Raw genomic sequence first — 27,201 nt, 5'->3', positions numbered from 1 at the left:
CTTCCGTGTTCATGATGCACTTGACTATGTCTGCTCGTGAGCACAGTTAAGAATGTTTGGTTTTCCGTCAGCATCGCAGTTTAGATTATATAACGTGTAAGTTACTTTTCACTCTGCTGTCCCGTGAATATCTTCTTTATGTAATTCCGTAACAAAATGACCTTTCTAAGAATTTTAATAGGAAGTTTTATCACTGCTACAGTATTCTCAAGTATTCCAAAATAATGAATAGTAACAAGTGAATGCATGATTCAGATTCCTTCACAGCCATGCAGTGGGGCTCGGCTGCACACTGTACCTGTGTCTTTGGTGAAGAAGACGGGTTTTAATGGTGTGAAGTCTCAAGTTTATAGCAGCAGTATTAGTGGTTTTATCGAACCCTTCCTACGTACCAGACGTTGTGCTGCTGTATTTCACACGCGCTGTCTGATTTGATCTTGAAAACAGCCCAGGGAATCCAGAGCTGTCACCTGTCTCCACTTACAGGTGGAGAAAACCACGGATGTTACGAGAGCAGGTGGTTACAAGTGGTGGGCCTGGGGTTGGGTGCTGGTCCCGGAGCAGAGCTTCCCCTCACGCCCCTGCTTCCCCGACCTCAGAGGACGCTCTTGGTGTCAGCAGCTGGCTCGTAGCCTGGACAGCACACGTCACACCCGGGGTCCGAGACGCACAGACGATGGGGCTGCGGGCGGCCTCCTCACGCCTGCAGCGTGGACCCTGAGGGGTTCCCGCCCGATCGCCCCGCCGTCTGCGCGTGTCCTCGCTGCATTTACGGTGTGGCCGGAGGCGCCGGTGCCGCGAAGGAGATCTCGCGTGTTTTCAGGGCAACGTCCTGATGGGATCTTCTGCTTCGGGGGTCAGGCCGCGCCTGGCTCTGCCGCGACCCGGGGGATGCGGGCCTTCCCCATGCTTCCTGCACGTGTGCCTCGCTCTCCGGTTCTCGAGAGGCGACTTCGCTCCACCCCCGGGACGCGGGCGGCTCACCTGCTGCTTTGGGCGCCTGCAGTGCAGAGGCCGCATCTGAATCCGGCCCCTGCCCCCGGTGACCTGGCACGTGGAGAGGGTCGCTTACCCTTTCTGAGCCTCTCAGGACAGTCATCGGAATTGCAAATGTGCTAACATCGCAGGTGCTTAGGACAGTAAATGTTGACTGTTAGTAGTATTTTTTTTATTTTTTAAATAGTTATTTTTGGGAGACAGAGAGACAGAGCATAAGCAGGGGAGGAACACAGAGAGAGGGAGACACAGAATCTGAAGCAGGACCCAGACTCCCAGCTGTCAGCACAGAGCCGACGCGGGGCTCGAACTCACAAGCCGTGAGATTGTGACCTGGGCCGAAGTCGGACGCTCACCGACTGAGCCCCCCGGGCGCCCCGACTGTTTGCGGTATTTTTTTTTTTTTAATTTTTTTTTTCAACGTTTATTTATTTTGGGGACAGTGAGAGACAGAGCATGAACGGGGGAGGGGCAGAGAGAGAGGGAGACACAGAATCGGAAACAGGCTCCAGGCTCTGAGCCCGGGCGCCCCGACTGTTTGCGGTATTTTTAATCCACGCTTCATGCCTTCAGTCTGCACAACCTGCAGTCTCTTACCCTCCCCCCCCCTTTCCTGGCGACACACAGGTCCCTGACCTCCTTGACAAGCTCGTCTCATTTCTTCTCCTAAGCTCTGTGGCTCACGGTCCCCGTTCACCACCCGGCCTTGTCCTTTCTGCGTCCACGGCCCTCTGCTTTCCTTCCCCGTGTATCCTGTGACCGCTCTGCCCCCACACTATTGACAGCCCGTCTTCACTCCTTCCCAGCACCATTGTCTCTCCAGACCTTGTTTTTTCCGTACCCCTCCCAACTGTTTAGAACTTCAGATCCCCATTTCCTGCCCGTATCTCCCATGTAATGGGTGCCCCTGTGTTCACGGTAGCAGGACACCTGCCTGTAAATATTGTGCCAAACAGAGTATCAGAGGAGAGCACTTTGAAGCCTTCAGCAGAGCCCGTGCACCTGTGTTCACGGTACCCGAGTAAACATGGCTGTTGAGTAGCGAGACACTGCTGACTCCGGCAAGATCGTGAATTTTAGAAGAAAGTAGAACATGAGGAAGCAGAACAATATGGACTTAAAAAAATTTTCTTTTACCATTTATTTGTTATTGAGAGACAGAGACAGACAGAGCACGAGCACGGGATGGACAGAGAGAGAGGGAGACACAGAATCCGAAGCAGGCTCCAGGCTCCAAGGCATCAGCACAGAGCCCGACTTGGGGCTCGAACTCACAAACCAGGAGATCATGACCTGAGCTGAAGTCGGACGCTTTCCCGACTGAGCCACCCAGGCGCCCCTCAGTATGGATTTTTTTTAATGACCTGCTCAAAAGTGACATAATGACAGAAAACCTAACCAAGAATAACCCTCGTCAGTGAGATTGTGTTGGTCGTCAGAGGCCTTTTATAGGTAATACAGGATCTCTCTCTGTAAGTCATTGGGACAGATACTTCTAAAACTTTGGGAGAAAAGACCAGTGAAGGCTCATCTGTGAGCCACCCATTTAAATGGTACACTGTTTTCCTCAATTTGAGCCAATCTGAATCTTATTCTAAGTTCCTCCTTTAACTTCTCTCTTTGGCCGTCTTGAAAAGACGGCCCCTTGGGCACAACTTAACCTGTGGCGACAGAGCCCGAACGTGGTTTACCTCCGGGGGCAGGATACGGTCACTGATGGGAACGGGCTTGGGCGAGCCCTCTGGGGTGCCGGAAGCACCCTGTGTCCTGACTGTGTGCACGTGTGAGAGCCCATCAGGTGGAGGGCTTACTCTGCGTGCCTCGCACGGAGATGCCGCTGACACTGCAGCGCTGTACGTGAATGACGCCGTGGACTTGGGAAGCTGAAATCTCCTTCCCTGGCTGTGGCTCGTCCACGTACGTCCGGAAGGCAGGGACGCCACTCAGGAGTGTTTATGATCCTGGTTGTGCGCCGGGAGGACGGTGTGGGGCCGGCGGGCTCCTGGGCCGGGAGAGTTTGTCCAGTGTCCGGCCCCTCCCTGAGGCACCACCTTGCTGTGTGTGCACAGAACTGCGTTTTCCAAACCGCTTACTCAACCGCTGCATTTTCACTTTGGAACCTGGAGCCCGGAACGTAGAGGCTCTGGTGACGGGATCGCATTCTTGCCACTTCTGCTTTGCCCCCCGGCGTCTCTGTCAGCCTCCCGTCCCCCTGCTTTGGTGCTTGGGAGCAGAAGCCAGGCCTCCCGCTTCCTACTGCTGAACAAGTACGTGGTGAATTGGAGGTTTTAGGGTGGAGAGGAGAAGGCAAAAGACGATTTAATGAGGCTGGGGAAATGAAGGGCCGTCCTTGGGCCGACAGTCCTATGCGTCTTGTCTGTCCGTCTGCCAAAGGTCTCGTGATAGAAGCAAGCCAAGATTATAAAAAGATTTAAGTTTTCCGTGTGGAAGAGCCAGGATTTGGGGGCCAGGAAGAAGGAACAGAGAGGGTGTTTTTGACATTTCTGACACAAGAGGGTCTGCATATGTAAGCCTTTTCTCCCAGAATACCTCCTCTGATGGCAGAGGTCAGGTTCTGGGCCACATGCTGTGCTCAGCTGACTTGGACGGAACGTGAGCAGGCTGTGTGAGCAACACCCCCACACGAGGAAAGCCTGTGGGAGTCTTGCTGAAACACCGCCTTTGGGGCTCATGCTCTTGTCCTGTCGGGAAGTTGCTCCGAATGAGCCGGAGAGCTTTTGCAGCCTCCTTCAGGAACTTCGTCACCCAGGACGTGCACGTCCCTGCAGAGCTGAGGTTCTCATATCGGGAGGGGTCCTCGTGTCGGGTTCTCCTATCCTGTCTTTCACCAGTTGTGGTTGTTTTCGGCGCTGGTGCAGAAATAACACCGCGAGCCCCCTCGTTCTTTAAAGGTAATGGGATTTGCCAAGTGCGTTCCGTCCCGGGACTGGTCTGTCCTGAAGGCCAGTCAACCAAAACAGTGTGATTCTGTGGGAAGAATTGGATCCGTGGACCAGCAGGACAAGGGAAACCGAGCTTACTAACAGCTTAGAACCTGCTGATAACTCGGTGGGCTCCTGACCTCCACCTGGCTCCCGTTCTCAAACAGGCCCAAACGTCTGCTTCTTCTGACAAAAACCCAGAGGGACTGGGAGGTGCTCCCAGCCCAGCATCCGTGCGTGGCTAACGGTGTGGGTGAGGCTCGCCCAGGCTCCGTCACCGCCGTCCCGCCTGGCCCTAGAAAGACCGCTCTCAGAGCCCACGCGTGTCGCCCGGACAACCCACGTGAGCAGCTGTGCTGACGGTGCCCGTCACAGCCTGTTCCGGGACGGGGTCGGGCTCGTCAGCCGTCCCCATGGTGCCAGGTGCCACGTTTTATGAAAGTGAACGTTTAGACCAGGGTTTCCCCCTGAAAACGGCTTTGCAGCAGACGATGCCGCGAAGTAACAGGGCCGGCCTCGGTCACTCAGAGGAGTCGGGAAGAAAACCGACCTCGGGGTCGTTGGTACAAGTAGTTACAGAAATTACAGAGGAAAATTACAATACAGAAGTTCTAAGGTGTGTGTCCAGAAAAATCATGTTAAAACCACACCACAAATCGGGGAAATATGTGACGTTTAAAGCCGGAGTCAGGTTCTCATAAGGGAGTGTGAGCACACGCAAACGCACGAGAGACAAAGCCGTGTGTTGTGCGATTACGAGCGCGTGTCCTAAATTAGGACAAATGCGGCGGTACCTTACACGGCTGCTAAAAGCCACGTTTTCAGAAGATTCGAGTTACGTGGAGCGAGCTCATGGCCCGTGCTGATGACACTTTATGCGTCCAGTGTGCAGATTTAGACACAAAGGGGAAAAATACTGGAAGGAAACAGATCAAAAAGAATATAGAGGGTAGATCTTCGTGGTGAGACTGCGGATGATTGTGTTTCCTGCACAGTTTTCTGCGTTTTGAGGCTCGAAACGGACGGACGTGTTCATTTTATCATCGGTAAACAAAAACAACGTGAAAACAGAAAATCGTCTCCTCCTCAAAGCTTTGCTCCTCCTCCAAGAGTTAAAGTTCCTGTGTAGGATTGGACAAAACTTAGTAAGTGAAAAAGCCCATCAAAGCTATATGTTTTAGGTAAAAAAAAAAGAAGGTTTTAGGCAGCCCTCATGGCTGTGGGTGGAAGGCGGTGGGGAGCAGTCCGGCATGTCTGCTCTGGCGACACCATGAGGCTGGTGGCCAGGGGCCTGCAGTCACCCTGTGACACGGGCCATGTCTCCACGCCCCTCCGAAGCCAACGCGGGGAGACTCCTCCCAAGCCCTGTAGCAGTTTTATCACTAAGCCATTTATTAAGCCATTAGAAAAGTCTCTGTCACTATTAACATGAAGGGTTGGCATTGTTCAAAGCATTTTTAGAGTTTATCTATTATTGGGGGAGACAAGGAAAGAGAATGAGTGGGGGGGCAGAGAGAGAACAAGTAGGGGGGGTAGAACAATGAGGGGGGTAGAGAGAGAGAACGAGTGGGGGGCAGAGAGAGAGACACAGAATGAGTGCAGGGGGCAGAGAGAGAGAGAGAGAGAGAGAGAGAAAGAGAGAGAGAGAATCCCACAGAGCCTGACGCGGGGCTTGAACTCATGAGATCGTGACCTGAGCCAAAATCAAGATTTGGGCAGTCAACTGACTGAGCCGCCCAGGTGCCCCCAAATTGTCTTAAAACGTTGGTTCTTACCCACACTTTGGAGGCTCATTTGTATTGATTATTCGCATGATGTATTGATTAGGGGAGCCTGGCTTTTCGGCTGTTGCCGTGGCGTGGCATCATAACATGCAGGTGGCGATTTGAATGACCTGAGACTCCACAGAGTGCAGTATAATTTCACAGCTGGAAAGGACCTAAGAAATAATTCAACCCAACTCTCTTTATTGTACAGATGAAGACATTACAGCCGAGGTGTCGGGGCCCAAGGTTGACGCTGTTGGCAACAGGCTCTCTCAACCTTGAGCCCTGGGTGTCTTGGTACATTGTCCTCAGGATAAGCTGTTCCGTGGTGTTTGGGTGTCTTTGGCATAGAGTCTACACCACCGTGAACCCACGTAGCGGCACTGGTGCCAGAGCTGGTGGCCCTCGCTACCGCCTGAGAACAGGTGGGTCCCGCCTTGCTGGGGCTTTCCTCATTTTTCCTCAGAACATTTTTCTTAGTTGTTCTCAGTTGAATTCTTTTTAGCTTAGTTGATTCTTTTAACCTTGGACTTTTGGCTGAGAAGAAAACTCTTTTCGTCAGTATTATTGTTATAAAAACCGAGCTTGTTCAAGTTTTGCTTTTGATCTTTATTTATTAGGTCTTTGGCAGTTGAGTTACATCAATTTAATTTAAAAAAAATTATTTTTAATGTTTATTTATTCTTGAGACAGAGACAGAGCGTGAACAGGGGAGGGGCAGAGAGAGAGGGAGACACAGAATCCGAAACAGGCTCCGGGCTCTGAGCTGTCAACACAGAGCCCAACCTGGGGCTCGAACCCACGAACCGTGAGATCATGACCTGAGCCGAAGTCGGAGACTCAACCGACTGAGCCACCCAAGTGCCCCACATCAACTTAATTTTTAAGCAGCTAAAGGATAACTATGAGCAAATTTAGTTAAGGAAGAAAACTCAGGTTCACTCTGCATTTGTTTTTAAATTTTTTAACGTTTATTCATTATTGAGAGACAGAGAGACACAGAGCGTGAGCAGGGGAGGGACAGAGAGAGGGGGAGACGCAGAATCCGAAGCAGGCTCCGGGCTCCAAGCTGTCAGCAAAGAGCCCGACGCGGGGCCCAAACCCACAAACTGCGAGACCATGACCTGAGCCGAAGTCGGCCGCCCCACCAGCTGAGGCACCCAGGCGCCCCCACTCTACGTTGTTCTTAAAAGCAGAACTAAAGGGGCGCCTGGGTGGCGCAGTCGGTTAAGCGTCCGACTTCAGCCAGGTCACAATCTCATGGTCTGTGAGTTCGAGCCCCGCGTCAGGCTCTGGGCTGATGGCTCGGAGCCTGGAGCCTGTTTCCGATTCTGTGTCTCCCTCTCTCTCTGCCCCTCCCCCGTTCATGCTCTGTCTGTCTCTGTCCCAAAAATAAATAAACGTTGAAAAAAAAAAAAATTTAAAAAAAAAAAAAAAAAGCAGAACTAAAGACTTTCTGTGGATGTTGAGGGACTAGCCTGTCCTCCTGGACAGCAGCCGCACGATGTTGGTTACACTGTTGTGATTCCTTTTGATACTGGGGATTTTTACTGTTTTTGGAACGCCCCTCAAAGGTTTGGGCTTTTCTGTAACACCCTCACACTTGTGCCCTACTGAGTAATTTTGTAGGGCAAAATAATTGAAAATGGGTGGGAAATGAATTTAAGAAAGGTTAATGAGGTTTCTTGTCATTTCGAGCTCAAGCAACAGTTTTGACATTGAACCGAATGTGGACGTTCAGTAAAAACTGGAAGCAGAAGAGCTTGGAGGAGAAGGAAACCAGCCCGTTTGTGAAGGAAGAGTATGCTTCGGTCTCTGGTGCGAGGGGGGCCTCGTCCGAGCAGGAACCCCGGCAGGGGTGGCTTCACTGAGGTTATAGTGGACACATATACCCTTGTTTCTATCATCTGTATACTCTGTAGCAAAAATGCAAGATGCTTTTCCTTTTTTTTTTAGATAAGATCTATAAAATTTCGAAAGTGAAAAATGAGATAAAAACAGGGAGGGGGACAGACCGCAAGAGACTCTTAAAGACAGCGAGCAAACTGAGGGTTGATGGGGGTGGGGGTGAGCATTGAGGAGGGTGCTTGTTGGGACGAGCTCTGGGTGTTATACGTAGGAGATGAGTCACTGGCTTCTACTCCTGAAGCCATATTACACTATATGTTAACTAACTTAGAGGTAAATGAAGTGGAAAAAATTTTTTTAAAAAGTGACAAGTGCTTATATGTCTCTCTTATCTAAATGACAGTAATGAAATATATATTTGTTGAATCACTCTTAATGTAAGTCTCAAAAATGTGCTTCTAAAGCTATGCCCCCAACCTCCAGACCGATCTTTTGGACAGCCTCTCTGTGATATCATCCAAATTATCACTGACTTCACTCAGCTGAAGGTATCATTATATAAAGATATGTTAAATGTAGTTTTAGGCGTTTCTAATTGTACCTAAAGTACATCACTATACGTAAATATTGAACAACAGTGAGTGTGGAAATGCGTTATAAGGTACGTAGGATATATCAACCTGGTTTATTCAGTATTTCACCATTTTTCTGGTCATACCCTATATATTTATAAAAGTACATACTAATATTTTTACTCCCATATTCATAAGATTCTCAGAGGTTTTCTGAATCATTAAAGGAAGATCGAAGTCATTCTGTTTTCCCCTCAGCGTCCTTTGTGTAAACCCCCTGCACTGGCTCCCAACCTGGGCTGCCATCCACTCATCTGCTCCTGCCACCAGACCATTCGTCCTCAGATAGAGTTTATATCTACCACGTCCCGTGTCCTAGGATAGAGGTTGCACCTACCATGTCCCGTGTCCTGGGATAGAGTTTGTATCTATCACGTCCCCTGTCCTAGGATAGAGGTTGCACCTACCACGTCCTGTGTCCTGGGATAGAGTTTGCACCCTACTGCATCCTGTGTCCTGGGATAGAGGTTGCACCCTGCTGCGTCCCATGTCCTGGGATGGAGTTGCACCTACCACGTCCCGTATCCTGGGATAGAGTTTGCACCCTACCGCGTCCCGTGTCCTGGGATAGAGGTTGCACCTACCATGTCCCGTGTCCCGGGATAGAGTTTGCACCCTACCGCGTCCCATGTCCTGGGATAGAGGTTGCACCTACCACGTCCCGTGTCCCGGGATAGAGTTTGCACCCTACCGCGTCCCGTGTCCTGGGATAGAGGTTGCACCTACCACGTCCCATGTCCTGGGATAGAGGTTGCACCTACCACGTCCCATGTCCTGGGATAGAGGTTGCACCTACCACGTCCCATGTCCTGGGATAGAGTTTATATCTATCACGTCCCGTGTCCTGGGATAGAGGTTGCACCTACCACGTCCCGTGTCCTGGGATAGAGGTTGCACCTACCACGTCCCGTGTCCTGGGATAGAGTTTGTATCTACCACATCCCCTGTCCTGGGATAGAGGTTGCAACTACCACGTCCCGTGTCCCGGGATAGAGGTTGCACCTACCACGTCCCGTGTCCTGGGATAGAGTTTGCACCCTACCGCATCCCGTGTCCTGGGATAGAGGTTGCACCTACCACATCCCGTGTCCTGGGATAGAGTTTGCACTCTACTGCGGCCTGTGTCCTGGGATAGAATTTGCATCTGCCATGTCCCATGTTCTAGGATACAGTTTGCACCTACCACATCCCATGTCCTGGGATAGAGGTTGCATTTTACCACATCCTGCTTCCCCATGCTGCAGCCCCTGTTCTGGGGACATTGCTTAGTCTGCTCGGGAAGGTGTCTTGTATGACGTGTGCTTCCTCTCCCTCTGCCTCTGTCTGTCTGAACCCTGCCTGCCCCCCAGAACTCGCTCGAGCTCTGCTTCTCATGTCAAGTTCAGCACTAGTCTTAGGATTACTGTCTCCTCACATCCTCTCCCTGTCCCCTGACCACTTAATGTTTGCACTACGCCTTGAAATTCTGATTATTTTCTTGTATTATTCTCTAATTATTTTTGTCTGGCAGGGAGGGGGGGGTCACAGTTTCCTGGCACACTGCCCAGAGCAGTGGCCCTGGCTCTGACTCCACAGGTCCTGCTCTGAGGCCTCCTGAACCTGATCCCTGGTCAGGAGCCCAGAGCTAGCAACTCCAAAAATGATGGTGAAATTGCTTGTAGTCACTTAAACTGTGCAGTAAATATTTGAATCAAGCAGAATTAACTATAGATTTTGGATGAAATGGATTTTGTTCTTTAAAAAGAGTGGCACCTGGGTGGCTCGGTCGGTTAAGCATCCCACTTCGGCTCAGGTCACGATCTTGTGGTTTGGGTTTGAGCCCCACGTCGGGCTCTGTGCTGACGGCTTGGAGCTTGGAGCCTGCTTCGGATTCTGGGTCTCTCTCTCTCTCTCTCTCTCTCTCTCTCTCTGCCCCTCCCCCACTTGTGCTCTGTCCCTCTCTGTCTCTCAGAAATAAATAACTGCAAAGAAAATATTTTTTCAATAAATAAAATAAAAATGGTGATCTGTGGATAGTGTTACTTCTTTTTATCTAGTTGATAGGATTCTGTATCAGTGAGAGAAATTTTTAATTTCTTGACTTGAGTCACACGTACCTACATGAGTACATATGCAATTTCCCTTTATAAAAATTCTTTCACTTCTTTTTAATTATACAGCTAATTCATGAATACGTTCTCACGAATTCAAAAATACAAAGTAAAACGCATCCTTGATTCTTTCACCCACAGTAAACAGGGCTATCGATTTGCCATGTTCCCCTCCACATTTTTAAAACACATTTTGCATTTAGTTTTTCCTATAAGTACAGTGTGAATTGTTGTGAAAGTCCTCACTTGGTTTGCCTGGGTGTTCTTCCTGTATCAGTGTGTGCGCATGTGTGTGCACTCCCTGCACGGGGTTGCATCTATGGGGCACCAGCGTCTACCCAACCTTCTGTTAGCAGGTGCGCACATCAGCTGCCGTCAGCTCGCTGCAGTCCACCCCTCCATAAGCATCCTGGCCTGCGCTCTCTTGCCCTGAAATGAGGCCTTCCCACTCCGCCTCCTTTCTGTTTACAAGCAGGATCTCGTGGCACCAACACCCACCCCTCCCGATCGTGGCCAGAAAACGCAGGATCGAGTCGGGAAATGTGCCTTTGAGACCTCTCCATTGACTTGCTCCGTGGTCCTGGACCTTCCTCTCTGTCTCGTGAAAACAAAGATTAAATGAGATAACGTTCAGGGTTCCTAACAGTCTCTCATTCTACCTAGGCCTACATGCGTGATGCCATTTATTTTTATTATATTCAGCTGGTAGTGCCATTTGCCTCTTCTGAAGGGACCCGGAAAGGTTTGCAGTGCTTGTGAATTATAGGGCCCTTGTCTCCTGACAGCCTTCTTAAATGAGGTTTGACAGCATCTGCAGATGAACGGGGAGTGAGTGGTGGGGGTGCCGTTCTTGTTTTGGGCAAGTGCTCCCCGGTTTGCAGAACCTGCCACCCTGCCAGCTCATCTGTGGCTCTTTTTCGTTTCTCACAAACGCTGGGAAATGGAAGGTCTTGTCCAGGGTCACCAGCTGACGATCTCCGGTCCCAGATTTCCCTCACATCTTTCTACCACCAGGTTCCCTACTTTGCTGTAGACAATTTCCTCATCCTCAAGTATTTTTTTTTTATTTTTTTAAATTTTTTTTTTGAACGTTTATTTATTTTTGGGACAGAGAGAGACAGAGCATGAACGGGGGAGGGGCAGAGAGAGAGGGAGACACAGAATCGGAAACAGGCTCCAGGCTCCGAGCCATCAGCCCAGAGCCCGACGCGGGGCTCGAACTCGCGGACCGCGAGATCGTGACCTGGCTGAAGTCGGACGCTTAACCGACTGCGCCACCCAGGCGCCCCCCTCATCCTCAAGTATTTATTTAAGATACACCCCGGAAGGGGCGCCTGGGTGGCTCAGTCGGTTGAGTGGCCGACTTCGGCTCAGGTCATGGTCTCGTGGTCCGTGAGTTCGAGCCCCGCGTCAGGCTCTGTGCTGACAGCTCAGAGCCTGGAGCCTGTTTCAGATTCTGCGTATCCCTCTCTCTGACCCTCCCCTGTTCATGCTGTCTCTCCCTGTCTCAAAAATAAATTAAAAAATGTTAAAAAAAATTTTTTTAAATAAATAAATAAAATACGCCCCGGAAAAGTGTGGAGGTTCCTCAGAAAATTAAAAATAGAACTACCCTACGACCCAGCAACAGCACTGCTAGGAATTTGCCCAAGGGATACAGGAGTGCTGACGCATAGGGGCACTTGTACCCCAATGTTTATAGCAGCACTTTCAACAATCGCCAAATTTATGGAAAGAGCCTAAATGTCCATCACCTGACGAATGGATAAAGAATATGTGGTTTATATATACAATGGAATACTACTTGGCAACGAGGAAGAATGAAATCTTGCCATTTGCAGCAACATGGATAGAACTGGAGGGTATTATGCTGAGTGAAATAAGGCAGAGAAGGACAGATAATCATATGATTTCACTCATGTGGAACTTGAGTAACAGTAGACCATGGGGGAGGGGAAGGGGAAAAACTAGTTACAGAGAGGCAGGGAGGCAAACCACAAGAGACTCTTAAATACTGAGAACAAACTGAGGGTGGATGGGGGGTGGCAGAGGGGAAAGTGGGTGATGGGCATTGAGGAGGGCACCTGTTGGGGTGAACACTGGGTGTTGTATGGAAGCAATGAACCATGGGAATCTACCCCAAAACCAAGAGCACACTGTATGTTAGCCAATATGAGAACAAATTATATTTTTTTTTAAAAAAGGGAAAAATATGCTACATATCCTCTTTAACGTGTACAAAGTGCTTGCTGTTTGTTAGATGCTCTGTAATGTCAGTCCTCCTCTGCCAGCCCTTTCGCCGCCCGCCTGGTGTATTTTGTACTTGTGTGTAGTCCCAGGGTGCGTGGGACGGACGTGCACTTGGTCACGTCCACTGAGCCTTCAGGAGATCCATCACCCAGGCAGCTGTGGGTGTTACCCCGTGGCACAGACCTTACACATCAGCTCTGGTGCATGGAAGTTCAGCGCTGAACTGAAAAGTTGTTATTTGCACGCTGCCCTTTTACAAAAAGGCACAATCCAGTGGGACTATGAGACAAAATGTGGTACTTTAAAGGGCACTTTCTTACTGACATTTGGTTATTGTCATGAAGCAGAAAGTATATTTCCTTCAAGGGTTTTAATTGTTCAGAAATGTGCAAAGCTATATAAACGTTAGCCAGATTTCTGGTGGTCATTTTTGATGTATACAAATATGGAATCATTAGGTTGCGCTCCTGAAATTAACATAATATTATGTCAGTTTTACCTCAGTTAAAAAAAAAAAAAAAAAAAAAAAAAAGGAGTGGAACAGAATGGAAAGCCCAGAAATAAACCCAGGCTTGTAGGGTCTATTTCCAACAGAGGAGGCGAGAGTATACAACGGGGAAGAGTCTCTTCGACAAATCGTGTTGGGAAAACTGGTCAGCGACATGAGAATGAAACCACTGTCTCACACAGTATGCAAAAATAGACTCAAAATGAATTAAAGACCTAAAAGTGAGACCTGAAACCATAAACATCCAGAAAGAACACATTAGCAGTAAACTCTCTGACATCTGCCTTAGCAACACTTTTTTAGATACGTCCCCCCGAGGCAAGGGATACAAAAGCAAAAATAAACTATTAGGATTACATCAAAATAACAAGCCTTTTTTTTTTTTTTTTTTTTTGCTGCCCCTCCCCATAAAAAAGCATTTGCACGGTGAAGGAAACTGTCAACAGAATGACAAGGCTCCCAGAAGATATTCACAAATGTGGCCTCTGATAAAGCGTTAGTGTCCAAAATACATGAAGAACATCCAGAGGGCTAACAGACACATGAAAAGATGCTCAGTGTCGCTCATCATCAGGGAAACACAGATCAAAACCGCCATGAGATACCACCTCACACCTGTCAGGATGGCCAGAAACAACACAAGAAACCACAGGTGTTGGCAAGGATGCAGGGAGAAAGGGACCCTCGTGCACGGTTGGTGGGAATGCAGACTGGTGCAGCCACTGTGGAAAACAGTGTGGAGGTTCCTCAAAAAGTTAAAAATAGAACTACCCTAGTAGTAATCACACTACTGGGTATTTACCCAAAGCAAATGAAAACACTAATTTGAAGGGATGTGTGGACCCCTGTGTTTATGGCAGCGTCATCTACAGTAGCCAGGGTCTGGAAGCAGCCCGAGTGACCGCTGACAGACGAGTGGATGAAGAAGTGGTAATGGGGCCTCTGGCTGGCTCAGTCAGTAGAGCACGTGCCTTTTTTTTTTTTTAGATTTTTTTAATTTAAAAAAAAAATTTTTTTTAACATTTATTTATTTTTGAGACAGAGAGAGACAGAACATGAACGGGGGAGGGTCAGAGAGAGAGGGAGACACAGAATCGGAAGCAGGCTCCAGGCTCTGGGCCATCAGCCCAGAGCCTGACGCGGGGCTCGAACTCACGGACCGCGAGATCGTGACCTGAGCGGAAGTCGGACGCTCAACTGACTGAGCCACCCAGGCGCCCCTAGATTTTTTTTAATTTTTAAGTGGTCTCTACACTGAACGTGGGGCTTGAAGTCACAACCCCGAGATCAAAAGTCACACGTTCTTCCAACCGAGCCTCGCCGGGTGCCCCAAACATGCGACTCTTGATCGCGGGGTCGTGTATTCAGGCCCCACATTGGGCGTGGAGATTATTTAAATAAAGAAGATACTGCAGTTTAAAAAAATAATTTAAAGAAAGATGTGGTATGTAGAAACATGCACGTGCACACTAGAATATCACTCGGCCATAGTAAGGGTGAGAGCCTGCCATTTATAACAACGTGGATGGACCAGAGGGTATTATGCTCAGTGAAATAAATCAGAGAAAGACAAATACCGTATGGTTTTGTGGACTCTAAAACACAACAAACAAAGGCAGAAACAGATCCATCGACCCGGAGAACACACGTGGTTGCTGGAGGGGAGGGGTGCAGGGAGAGGGGGTCCGGGGAGGACAGTCACAGCACGGGGAGCACGGCCAGCGGTGCCGTCACAGTGACGAGTGGTGACGACGGCGGCTCTGCTCGTGTGACCACAGCATCACGTGCACACTGCAGGTTCTACCGTTCACGGTTCCTGCTCGTTTCCCCCTCCCTACGGCCTCCCACTCTCTCCTCAGACATTACTAAGAGAGCTAAAAGGTGAGGGAAACAAGGAAACACCATGTGTAGCCTCTCCACATTTTCTTCTGTTTCTTGTTAACTTTTCTCTCATACTTTTTTTTCTGTTACCTTTTTTAAAAACTTCCCTTGCCTCTCCGCCTCAACCCCATTATGGTTATCACCATGCTCTGCACCCCTTGGCCTCCTTTGTGGGAACGTTGTACCCTTGACCGAGGGCTGTGCACACAGACGGTTCGCTGGCCACGGGATCCTGGAGCCCAGGCTCTCGCGGCTGCGCCTGTTCTCAGGGGTCAGGTGCGGGGACGGCTTAACGGCTCGTTACCGGTACCCGACCCGAGTTGTAAGTGCTTCTTAAGCAGATGGGAGCCTCGTCCCGTAGCAATGTCACTGTCCCCCACTTGTGTGCAGAAACACTTTCTCCCACGGGAGAGGGAGGGACCCCAGCTAGCCCTCTGGGAATTGTGCCCAGCCCCCAGTGTATCCTTGCGACCGTGTCACCGAGTAAATGCCACCTGCCTTGGGGTTTTACTCAGTTGAAAAAGGCTGAAAACCTAACCAAAGAACAGGCAGAGGTACTATGTTTGGTTTGGGGCGTGCATTTGACCACATGGTATTAACAGGTGAATGAACTCTGGAAAAAGACTTTCACTCTGTAAAAGAGACTAGATTTGTTTTTAGCAGTTGTTATTTATCAACCCAAGGCCGAGTTTAGGTGAAAAATCGTCCTGCAGGCTCTATTGGAGATTAAAAGCAGCAAATCGGAAAGATGTCGCCAGGGGGGTAAGATCGCCCCCGGTGGATGAAGTGTCACGGGCGCTTCCGCGACCACAGTGCAGCTCCGACGGGTCCCGGCTCCACCTGTAGGTGTATTTCGGGCGTTTCTGACATCTGACTGTCGTGTCCCCTAAGATAAAAGGTTCAGAGGGATTTTGTGGCTTCCCAGGAGGTTCCTTGGTAGTAACCCCAAGTTTTCTTTTTCAACAGATGTGACAATCTCCACTTATTTTCCCAAATTTAACATAAAATGAAGTCTTTATGCAAGCAGAAAGACAGTGATGAGTCTGGTTGTTTCAGCCCCTAAGGAATAAACTAGTCATAGACCCATGAATTTATCTGTTTAAAAAAAAGTTAGTGGGCTGAGTAGGAGGAAAGAGAATATTTACGTTTGTTACAACCCAAAACATACCTAAGAAAATGTCATATCTTCCCAGCTGCTCCAGGTTGTGGCTCCGAGGTCACTTCAGACCTAAAGACACGAAGTCTAGTTGGTTCTCATGGAAATTCAGGAGGTGGTTTTGACAGTGTAGGACCTAAAAACGGGGTGAAACGTTAAGGTTTTGAGTACAAGTTATGTGATTTGCTCCTTTGTTTGGCACCTTGCTCTCCTGCTCTGTCTCTAGGTTTTCTCTCCAAGCTCATGAGTCATGAGTAGCTTCATCGCTGGTGTTCAGGCAGCACGTTCTTTAAAGATGGTCTGTGGAGGCACGAGAAATCCTGACTTGTACACTTTAAATGGATCATATGTATGGTTTGGGGATTATATCTCAATAAAACTTATATTGAAATATATATATAATGGGGGCGTCTCGGTGGCCCAGTTGGTTAGGCATCTGACTTGGGCTCAGGTCATGATCTCACTGTCCGTGGGTTCGAGCCCCGCGTCGGGCTCTGTGCTGACAGCTCAGGGCCTGGAGCCTGTTTCGGATTCTGTGTCTCCCTCTCTCTCTGCCCCTCCCCCGCTCACACTCTGTCTCTGTCTCAAAAATAAATAAATGTTTAAAAAAAATTTTTTTAAGAAAAAAATATATAATTATATTGAATATATAGTATTTTGGGTTTGGGGTAGATTTACCCCCAAAATTAAATGTTCTTCATTCCTCCTTAGGTAGTAACCATTTTACTTTTTTTAAAGCAGGCTTCATGCCCAGCATGGGGCCCAATGCAACCCCGACATGGAGACCTGAGCTGAGCTCAGGAGTCAGACACCTAACTGATTGAGCCCCCCGGGTGCCCCGAGTAGTAACCAGCTCAGCGGCGTGGCTCCTGGCCCCCGGCCGTGTGTGCAGGGGGTCCGAGGCCATGCTCCACAGCATCCACGCGCCTCTGTGCCTCGCGGCTGACGAGTGCACCGACCAAACCCGAGCTGTGCCTGTCTTTGTCCTTGTGTCCTCTGATTCAATTTTTAAAGAATCCATTTACATACAGGTTCTAAAAAGAAAGACTTGTTTTTGTGAAACGCAAATGGGAAAAGATCAGATAAAGGTAAATTATTACAAAATTTACCTTTTGTAATTTTGGGCATGTAATACCTGGGCATGAGAGAAACAATTGTAGAAGATCTGGGGGGAAATCGTCAGAATTTAGGTGTGTGCGTACAAGCCAGAGCCCCCAGACCGGAGGAGCCCAGAGGGTGGGAGACAGAGTTTGTGTTTCCTCAAAGCACAGGAAGCTCGCACAAGATTTTGGTCTAGGAGAGGGTGCCCAGCCAGGAAATTCACTCATTTATCCAACAGACAGGTACGTACCTGAAGTTAGCATATCGGGTATCGAACGTCCTGATGTCATGACCCCTTTATGCTTCCAGAAATCATCAAGGGTCCCAAAGAGCTTTTATTTATTCAGGTTATATCCGGTACAACCACACTGGAATTAAAACTTTTAAAATGTTAATCGATGGGGCACCTGGGGGCTCGGTTGGTTAAGGATCCAACTCTTGATTTTGGCTCAGATCATGAGCTCACAGTTTGTGGGTTCGAGCCCCACATCGGGCTCTGCGCTGACAGCTTGGAGCCTGCTTGGGGTTCTCTCTCTCTCTCTCTCTCTCTCTCTCTCTCTCTCTCTCTCCCCCTCTCTCTCTCTCCCTCTTTCTCTCCCTCTCTCTCTGCCCCGCCCCCCACTCTCAATAAATAAACATTAAAATAATAAAATATTGTTAACTCATTTAAAAATACCAGTAATAAGCTCTTTACATGTTAACACAACATTTGTTATGAAAAATCATTCTAGTTTCCAAACCAAAGAACAATTTAATTTTTTTTTTTTTTCAACGTTTATTTATTTTTGGGACAGAGAGAGACAGAGCATGAACGGGGGAGGGGCAGAGAGAGAGGGAGACACAGAATCAGAAACAGGCTCCAGGCTCTGAGCCATCAGCCCAGAGCCCGACGTGGGGCTCGAACTCACGGACCGCGAGATCGTGACCTGGCTGAAGTCGGACGCTTAACTGACTGCGCCACCCAGGCGCCCCATAACCAAAGAACAATTTAATGAGGCGAGTAAATCTGTCTGGTGTCTTCTAACTGAAGACACAGGACTCTCACATCTGCCTCTGCAGTCTGTGCGCTGTGCTGTTTGGTGAGACACGCAAAGTCAAGAGACCTGGCCGTGTGCCCTCCCTCATCCAGTCGGAACAGGGCCTCCCCTCGGGCCCGGGGAGGGTCTCAGGAACCCCCACCGTGAGAACCGCTGTGCGCGGGAGTGCGACAGCACTGGTGAATTTTGTTGGCTCACCGAATGTTGACTGAGCGCTTACCATGGAAAAAGTTAGTGTGGGAGGAATAGAGTGCACGGGGGTTGAGACCACGTCCAGTTTGGGGCTCTCCAGACGCCTGGTCCACGCGTGTCGGGGCAGGGAGTGGGTGGCAGAGGCTGAGAGGGAGGAGCCGACAGGTGCTAAGCAGATGCAAGGAAACTGACCGACGGAGGAGCTGCTCCCGTCCTGGGGGAGTAGAGGGCTGCTGGTACAAGAAGGTGCCGGGGCCCGGAAGAGCCGGGCGGCAGTGTGGGCGCAGGCTTGAACCTCTGGGCACAGGCGCCATGACCCTGACCCCTGCGGGGTGCGGACCATCCCGGCCCCGGCCCCGGCCCCGGCAGCCCCTGGGTCACCCTCCCCTCGCCCCACCTCCGCCACCCCCACAGCAGCCCGAACAGTCGAGATGCCGCGAGCACACCTTTGTTACGATGCCACGTTTCTGATTGGTTTTCCTTTGCTTTTTTTTTCAGACCATGCAGACCTTTCAAGTTACCAAAAAGGTAAAGTAATCTGATCATCTTATTAAGTAGTAAAGTGATTGCATGCCCTTCCCTGCAGTGTTTTCTTCACGCTGCTTCGGCCTCCCTCATTCATATTTTTCTGAAGGAAAAGTAAATTTCCCCTGAGCTGGCTGCCGGAGCGATCCTCCCTCTCCAGAACTGGTGTTGATCTCAAGGTTTAGATTCCGTTTGTGGTGAATCGTTTATATTGGCCGAGGTGCCTCTCATTCCTTCATGGTCTTCCTTGTCTTGGAGAAAGACTGTTCTGCCCTGCCCTGGGCTTGTGGCGCTTGATTTCGGGCGGGTTGTCTGTGTTTCCTGCTAAAAATGTCACCGTATTCAAATGGAGGTAGTATTTGAGGTGGAAACTTTGAAGGTTTGTCTTTTCAGTAGAAAAGCAAAATTTTAGGTGGAACGTTGTTTCTGCAAAAAAGCCAAAGCCTTGTCTCCTCAGTGGCGTGCTTGCCGTGGTGGTCCCACGTGGCAGACTGGTGCATCGTGGGAAACCAAGTGATCTCTGCAGTGCACCCGCGAGAGGAACCGAGGCCCTGATAACCGAAGCCTGGTCAGGGGGCCTGATCCTCTCTTCCAAGTGCAATTACTACATAAATTTTAATTAGGAAATTCCCTTTCCATTTAAAAATTATTTATTTTTTGAAATTGCGGTAAAATATACACGGCATAAAATCTACCATTTTAACCACGTTTAAGTGCACGGCTTCATTGCATTAAAGTCCACGTTATTGCGCCACCGTGGCCACCGCCACGTCCAGAGCTTCTTCCGTCCTGCGAGGCAGAAACAGTGGCTCCCCATCCGCCCTCCCCCAGTGCTCTAGTCTCCATCTCTGTGAACCGGGCCAGCCGACCCCTCCTGTGAGTGGAATCACTCAGAGTTCGTCCTGCCGAGACTGGCTGACCTCGCTCAAGGTGCTGCCCTCCAGGTTTGTCCGATGCGAACAGGTGTCAGAATTTCCCTCCTTTCTAAGGCCGAGTGATATTCCGTTGTATGCGTATACACTTTTTGTTTATTCCCCTTTACAGACAGAATTGTGGCAGAAGATAAAGGAAAGAAGTTATACAAGTAAATATGACAGGTCAGGAGAATGAATTTCCAGTTTTCCACAAATAAGAAAGCCCTTTCTAAGGATTTTTGCGTTTTGAAAAGATTCATACATATTTTTCCTGTTACTAGATTGGTATTTTGAAAAGTCCTAATTTCTTCTTTTCAGCATATACGCATACAAATACAACTTTTTCAGAAAAGCCTTTCCTGATTCCCTTCCCCACTGTAGCTGGAAGTCATCTCTGCTGAATTCACAAAACGTTCATCTGTATCCCTCTAAAAACACGTATCTCTCTACCTGGTTTTGTATTTGTCAAGTTGTCTGATTTTCGGTATCAGGTTCCAAGTTCCTTAAGGGTGAGATTCGTGTCTGCCGTGTGTATTCCCAGATGCCCGTGCCCTTGATCTGTGATGCCACCTGTGCAGTGTATTTATTTCTTCCCAACAAAGAAAGAGTTCTATGTCCTCTTTGCTTTGGGGAAGTTTCTCAAGCTTCTTTCTTCCCACTAAACTGATAGCTGATGCCGTGGGAAAAATTATGATTAATAACATTTTGATCCTAACCCCAAGGACAAGAGGGATACGGAGCAGTTACTAAGGAAACTGGAAGGGGAAAAACCAAGGAGAAAAAGATTTTCCGGAAGAAAGGGTAACTGCTCAGTTCAGGGAGGCCAAGGACCCGGACTAGTTCGCAGTTTCGGCAGGTTCAGAAGAGTCACGGGAACAAAGCCAGGCTGAGGGACTCAGGGTTGGGTGTTCCATCGGGGAGAGGCCTGTGTCCATGGCGCTCATGTTCTCTGCTCAGGGTAAGGGGAGAAAGGAGAGACTGTTCCCAGAGAGCCGGCGGGGTGGGGGGGGGGGGGGGGGGGCGGAGGGCAGGCAGAGGAAGGCATCTTTGTGAGCTGAGAGAGGAAAGTGCCCTGTGGAGGCCCTGTTGGGGGAGGACAGGCCCGTGGTGTTGCCGAGCAGCGGAGGCCCCATTATGGGAGGACGGGCCCCACGGTGTCACCAGCATAAGTTACCCTGTGAGGCTTTTGCTCATTTGTTCGGACCGATGGGAAATACCTGCTCTTCCCCGGAGAAGCCCACTAACACAGTGGCTGACGTCTGGGAGTGTGGTGAGGGTCGCTTGTGAAGACTGCAGGGAGGCCTGTCTGTCCAGGGCACAGTTCAGCCACAGACACGTGTGGGTGGCCCTGCCCTGCGGCGTCCCCCTCCCGTCCTGTAGCAGGGGCACGTGCCCTCTGACTCTCAGCCCTCCTGGGAAGGTGCCGTGAGCTCTTGCGCACGGCGCCCGGGCATCGCCGCGGCCTCACGCGGGGCCTGCTGGGCAGGGGACAGACGCGGGTGTCATATGCAGAGCCCCAGAATCCGGGCAGACGTGAGACGCTATCCCGTGCCACGCAGGAGGACGCGCTGTAGTGGCACCAGGGGTCCTTTGATGGGTCTTCTCCTGAGCACGCGGTTCACCCTTCAGAAACGTGATGTGCGGGTGCTTTGTTCTTGTAATGTGGTTAGAACATAGACCTTGAACCCAGACTCACCAGGACTGCAGTTAGTGGAAAATGTAGCAGTGACATTTCTGGGCCATATTTAATTTCCTTTCCTGCTGAAATTATCCTGCTTTATTAGGCTTTTATCTTAACATTACAACCACCATCTGGGCTTCCTCCTGTACGTGAAGCTTCTGTTTCCCGTGTGGTGTCCACAGCCCCTCGGACTCCAGCACAGACCCTGACACCAACGTGGGATAGAGGAGAAACGCTTGTCGGGGTGTAATTTCCCCAGAAGAGTCGGGTCTTCTCCCCACGGAGCTCGCGGCACATGAGCAGTGGTCCCTGGGCAGGGTGGGCACGTGAAGCGTGTGCCGTGTCGGCGGGGAGCGCTCCGGGACGCCGGGAAGGCGCAGGTGGGAGTCACGGGTGCCGTGTGGCGTCCACGCGCAGTCAGCGCGATACCTGGTGTGGGACGGTTCTGCGGGATCCGAACCAGACGTCGCCACCGGGAAGGGTCCAGACCACATGTTCTCACGGGAAGAGTCCAGACGTGGTCGCAGGCAAGGGTCCGAGCCAGATGTTCTCATAGGGAGGGGTTTGAACCAGATGTTGTCACGGGGAAGGGAAACCGTTGCTGAGGAGGGTTTTAAGACTGCGGTGCCTGTGTGTGCAGGTTTTTCAAGAACGCAAAACAAAAAGTCAGCCCACGGGTAAATTAGCCCACAGTGTGGACGCCAAGCACTTGGGGCGCCCACCACCCGCGTCGACAGCGTGTTTGTAGGTGGCAGTGAACAACTGCTGGTGATTCGAGTGAAGAATGAGCCACTTAAAGTCAAGTCTGGGCTCTTCCCACTTCCCAGGGCTGGTACTTCCAAGGTCTAAATGTAAAGGACCCTTTTTAAGTCTGAATCCATGAACAGAAAGTCTCAAATGTGCTGTTGACAAAGGGCCCAGTTCCGGAGATCTCAGTTTGCATCTGGTGGAGCTGGAGTTAAACGTGCAGGTCCTCAGCACTGGTGTGTTCTCGAAACGGCGTTCGCGCTCGGACAGCCACAGTCCGCATCTGTGACTCGCTGGCTTCATCACATCCAGAATTACGTTCACAAGCCCGTTCTGTGGTACCTCGCATTAATTTTACTTCAGTGAGTTTTTAAATCCAGAATTTGGAGCCTCGAGAACAGCGTTCAGAATCAGAGGCCTGTGGACCTGTGTGGTTTTGCATCATGAAATTAACTGTTCGTGTGACTTGGGAATTTAATTTAAAATGTGAATTTGGGGGCGCCTGGGTGGCGCAGTCGGTTAAGCGTCCGACTTCAGCCAGGTCACGATCTCACGGTTCGTGAGTTCGAGCCCCGCGCCTGGAGCCTGTTTCCGATTCTGTGTCTCCCTCTCTCTCTGCCCCTCCCCCGTTCATGCTCTGTCTCTCTCTGTCCCAAAAATAAATAAAAAATGTTGAAAAAAAAATTTAAAAAATAAAAAAAATAAAATGTGAATTTGGGGGAGCCACATTCTACTCTGCCAAGTAGACTTATTCCCTTGTGCTCAGGGCGAGAGGTGACACCATGGTGGTTAGGAGGCCCGACTCAAACCAGACTCCGGGGCTCCCATTTGTGACCTTTTTGTGAACTATAAGTGACACATGACATTATATTAGCGTCAGGTGCACAACGTAACGACCCAGTACTTGTAGATACTGTGAGGTGATGACAGTAGTCGGTCTGGCTGGTATCCGCCACCACACGGACTTACAGGACTTTCTTTTCTTGTGATGAGGTCTCTTAAGATCTGCTCTGACAGCGGCTCCCGGTTGCACACACAGCGTCACTGACCGTGGTCACTGTGCTGCGACACACCCCCGGGGCTGACGTACTTTGTAGCTGGGCTGGTGTCGTGACTCTGGACCGTTGTGTAAGTTGCTCGTGCCTCACTGCATCTCGTAAAGCTGAAGACTTAAGTGAGGTGCTACAGGTAGAGCCTGAGAACAGCTAGTGCTCCTCGTAAGGAGGTGGTGACCTTGAGGACCACAGGGCTGAGAATCACCCGGGGTGGTGCTCCCTTGAAGCGTAATTATGTTGTATTTTGATTTCCTTGTTAAAATGTAATTTAAAGTCAGTCCCCCCAGAAGGCCAGACCCATGGGGTCGAGTGATGGGAATGTGAACATGAGCCAACGACGTCTTCCTTCAGATTGACGTTTGCAGCCGCCAGCTTCGTGAAACCACTGGCCTGGTTTTGAGGAAATAACCCACAAATACCTGAGTAAGGAGCCAGAAATAGCCATCGGCACGGCCAAGGGAGCTAACATTGTTGAGGAAATGCTTCTTTTTTCTCTCTTGCCAACCTCAAGTTCAACCTCAAGTTGGCAAGATACGTCTTGAATTTTAGAAAATGCCATTCAGTCAACTTCTGTTGAGCACAGAGTTCACATGAGACCTGCAGATGTCAGGTCAGGGAGGTCCAGGGTCCTACGGAAGGGAGGGGCGCCTGGAGGACATGGCTCTGGTGGCAGTTTGGTGACAGGAGGGGAGACGGAGGCCAGGCTGCCACGGCTACACGGTGAAGAGAGGGCACTGATGCTATACTAACTGAGTGAAGAAAATGCACATCTCGCCCTCGTGGGGCTCAGTCTGACACACTCATTATAGTTTTCGCTGGAAGGACAGCAGCAGGTGTGTGGGGAGGTCTGGGGTTGGTTATTATGTTTTTAACGTTTATTTATTTTTGAGAGACAGAGAGACACAGAGCATGAGCAGGGGAGGGGCAGAGAGAGAGGGAGACATGGAATCCGAATTAGGCTCCAGGCTCCAGGCTCCGAGCTGTCGGCACAGAGCCTGACGCGGGGCTCGAACCCACAGACCATGAGATCATGACCTGAGCCGAAGTCGGATGCTCAACCGACTGAGCCCCCCAGGCGCCCCTGGCTTGGTTATTCTTGAGACATGGGTACGTGAGCCTGTTTGTGGGCTGAGCTCTTTTCTAAGAGCTGACAGAGCACAGGACAGAGAGAAACGGGTCTGAGGAGATGGGGGCTGGGTCCTCTGCCCCCCCACACCTCCTTCCATGCAGGCGTGTGGACCGTAGCTGGTCTCCCGAGGAGCAGATGGACGTCTGAAATGCCGTGTGTCTTCTCCCACTGCATCTGTCCCTGACACACTCCTGGACCAGGTCTGAACCAGGAGGATTTCACAGACGCTGTCTTCGGCAGGGAGCCCTCTTGCCGCTCCTAAGCGGCCTCCTGTGTCCTCTCTGCTCCGCAGTTATGCGTCCCTGATCGCCGACTGGCCCGTCGTAGTCCTGGGCATGTGTACCGCGTTCATCGTCGTCTGTGCCCTGGTCGGGGTGTTAGTGCCCGAGCTGCCCGACTTCTCCGACCCACTGCTGGTAAGGAAAACGGCCACTCGAACCTCTTTCGCCCAAAATGACCTCAGAAAATTCAGTATTTTAATGCATGTCACATTATGTAATTATGACCCGTTTTAAAACCTTCTCGAGCTGTCGGTAGGGGTGCAGCTCTCCTTCCGAAGAGTAAACTTGTGCCATCGTGGTTTCAGGCTCTTAAAAGGTCAAGGAACCCACTCACCATTACAAATCTGGAAATTTTGCTTCTTGGCTCCCACATTTAAGCCAAAAATCAACAAAATGGAGAATCTGCATTCTATAAAAGTGTTTTTGTGAAGTCGTTAGGACTGAATGTCTCTTCTTTCCACCCAGAAGGAGTTAGAGGAACTTCAGTATTACTAAGAGAGAGCAGGGTCTGTTTTTAAGTAAACGTTCCTGTAAAACACTAACGTTCATGACATAATCTGATGCGACCGTAAGTTTTCATAACATCAAAGTGTTTGCTGGATGCTTAGGTATGAACTGGAAAGAGAACCTTCAGATACGAGTTTTCCTTGTTGCTGAGACAGCTAAAGCAGCAGAGAACCAACCCCACTGCCTCGTCGTGGCGAGCAGTGGCTGCCGTCACGTCGGGCCACCCTTTCGGTGCCATCGGCCACGGGGCAGCGGTGGGGAGGCACTGGGGAGGGCCTGCACGTCTGTGGACTTGGCTCTTCCGCTCCTAGAACTACACCCAACCTACGTGACGTACACTAATGAGAGTTTGTGATATTTTGTCTCAGGGCTTTGAACCAAGAGGGACTACGATAGGCCAGAGACTGGTCACGTGGAATAACATGGTGAAAAACACGGGATACAAAGCGACATTAGCAAACTACCCTTTTAAGTATGCAGATGAACAAGCCAAGAGGTAATTATTCATTAACTTTTACACAGAACATTGCTTAACGAATTCCACTTTTAAGCAGTATCTGAGCAAAATGATTAGATGCAAACGTGTGGCTCAAAATCTTTGCCACTGGATTTGTTGGCATTCTCACTGTCTTTTGAGATGTTGTTGCATTCGAGTGGAAAGTGAGGGTTTGGGTTTTTTCTTTTACAGGAGTGAGGAAGTGAATGTTGCTTGCTTACATTAATGCTAAATTTCAAGTGCTACATAGGCTGTGACTCAGGATACACCGTTACCGGTACACTTACTGGCCTCGAAATAGTCCTTTATTTGTAAATTCTTTTTTTTTTTTTTAACATTTATTCATTTTTGAGACGGGGAGAGACAGAGCATGAGTGGGGGAGGGACAGAGAGAGAGGGAGACACAATCTGAAGCAGCTCCAGGCTCTGAGCTGTCAGCACAGATCCCGACACGGGGCTCGAACCCACAAAGCATAAGATCACGACCTGAGCCGAAGTCGGCCGCCTAACCGACTGAGCCCCCCAGGCGCCCCTGCACATTCTTATTACCGCAAGTCCTCCATTGGCCGTCACACGGCGTTGTGCCAGCGTGGTCGACCGCCTTCCCCGCACAGTCACCAGCGCGTCCCTGCCTCTCACGTTGTCCTTCCCTTTCAGCCACCGGGACGACAGGTGGTCCGATGATCACTATGAACGAGAGAAAAGAGAGGTCGACTGGGACTTCCACAGGGACAGCTTTTTCTGCGACGTTCCGAGTGAGTGGCCTCGCAGGTGAACAGCCCCTCGGGCCTCCCGGTATTCGAGACGAGTGTGGTTAGACCGAGTCGGGGAGGAGGATGCGGGGGAGCTGAAGCCGTTTTCCTGCTCTGGGCCGGCCAACCACTAACCTGAACGTATTCACCTACAGTAAAAATCAATGAGAGATTATTGCATAATTCCATTCCGTTTTACGGAAGATAAAACATCTAGTAAAATTCTTGACCTGGTTGCCCCAAATTTCAAGTCCTCTTAAATTTCTTATATTATTGAAAAACTACTTTTAGTCAAGTAATAAGTACATATCTTTGGATTGAACCCTGAAATGCTCTACGTCATGAGAAAGCATCTATCGACAGCTTCTCTGCACCTTGTTAGGCACTAGAGATAGAAGGATGCGCGGAATACCGTCCCACGGGGCCGACCCATAACGTGTGCACGGGACGTGTCCGGGTCGTAGCCACTTGGCTGCACAGACTGTGGCCTGGAAGAAACGTGAGAGCTTCCCTGAGGTCAGGAACCCACACGTTCGTGTAGAACCGCCACGTGTTCGAACGCGGGCAGCAGATTCACTAACAGCTTCTCCCCGCGAGCGAGGGGCCTGCCTGGAGGAGCCCGGTCAGCCCTGGAGAGCGGGCGTGAGCACAGAGCTCCGCTTTCTCCTTCAGTGAACACGGAAAAGCGTGTATTTTCCCCCCCAAAAGCGTGTAT

General features: G+C 50.0%; 1 protein-coding gene and 1 long non-coding RNA gene across 9 annotated transcripts in view; one reads left to right on the top strand and one right to left on the bottom strand.

The window, feature by feature from the left end:
- Nucleotides 1–27,201, top strand: part of DISP1 (dispatched RND transporter family member 1) — a 186,809-nt gene that overhangs the window by 148,068 nt on the left and 11,540 nt on the right. For 6 of the 8 annotated variants that reach the window (XM_086693274.1, XM_086693279.1, XM_086693277.1 and 3 more), the window contains 4 exons: nt 18,898–18,927; nt 24,743–24,866; nt 25,607–25,734; nt 26,392–26,489. In XM_086693274.1, the coding sequence (XP_086549400.1) occupies nt 18,898–18,927; nt 24,743–24,866; nt 25,607–25,734; nt 26,392–26,489 (380 nt within the window). Of the gene's footprint in view, nt 1–18,897; nt 18,928–23,803; nt 24,867–25,606; nt 25,735–26,391; nt 26,506–27,201 lie in introns of those variants that run through there. The other 2 variants (XM_086693280.1, XM_086693281.1) reach the window with 2 other exon arrangements.
- LOC147572796 (uncharacterized) lies at nt 15,979–26,816 on the bottom strand. Its single transcript, XR_015245791.1, has 3 exons — nt 26,284–26,816; nt 16,272–16,369; nt 15,979–16,141 (listed from the first exon to the last, which is right to left on the bottom strand). It is a non-coding gene; the product is annotated as an uncharacterized LOC147572796 (long non-coding RNA).

The sequence above is a fragment of the Puma concolor genome, chromosome E4 (assembly GCF_028749965.1).
Source record: "Puma concolor isolate L17-30 chromosome E4, mPumCon1.1.hap2, whole genome shotgun sequence".
NCBI classification, from domain to species: Eukaryota; Metazoa; Chordata; class Mammalia; order Carnivora; family Felidae; genus Puma; species Puma concolor.
The sequence above is the reverse complement of the archived record's forward strand: the minus strand, read 5'-3'. Positions and strand labels throughout refer to the sequence as shown.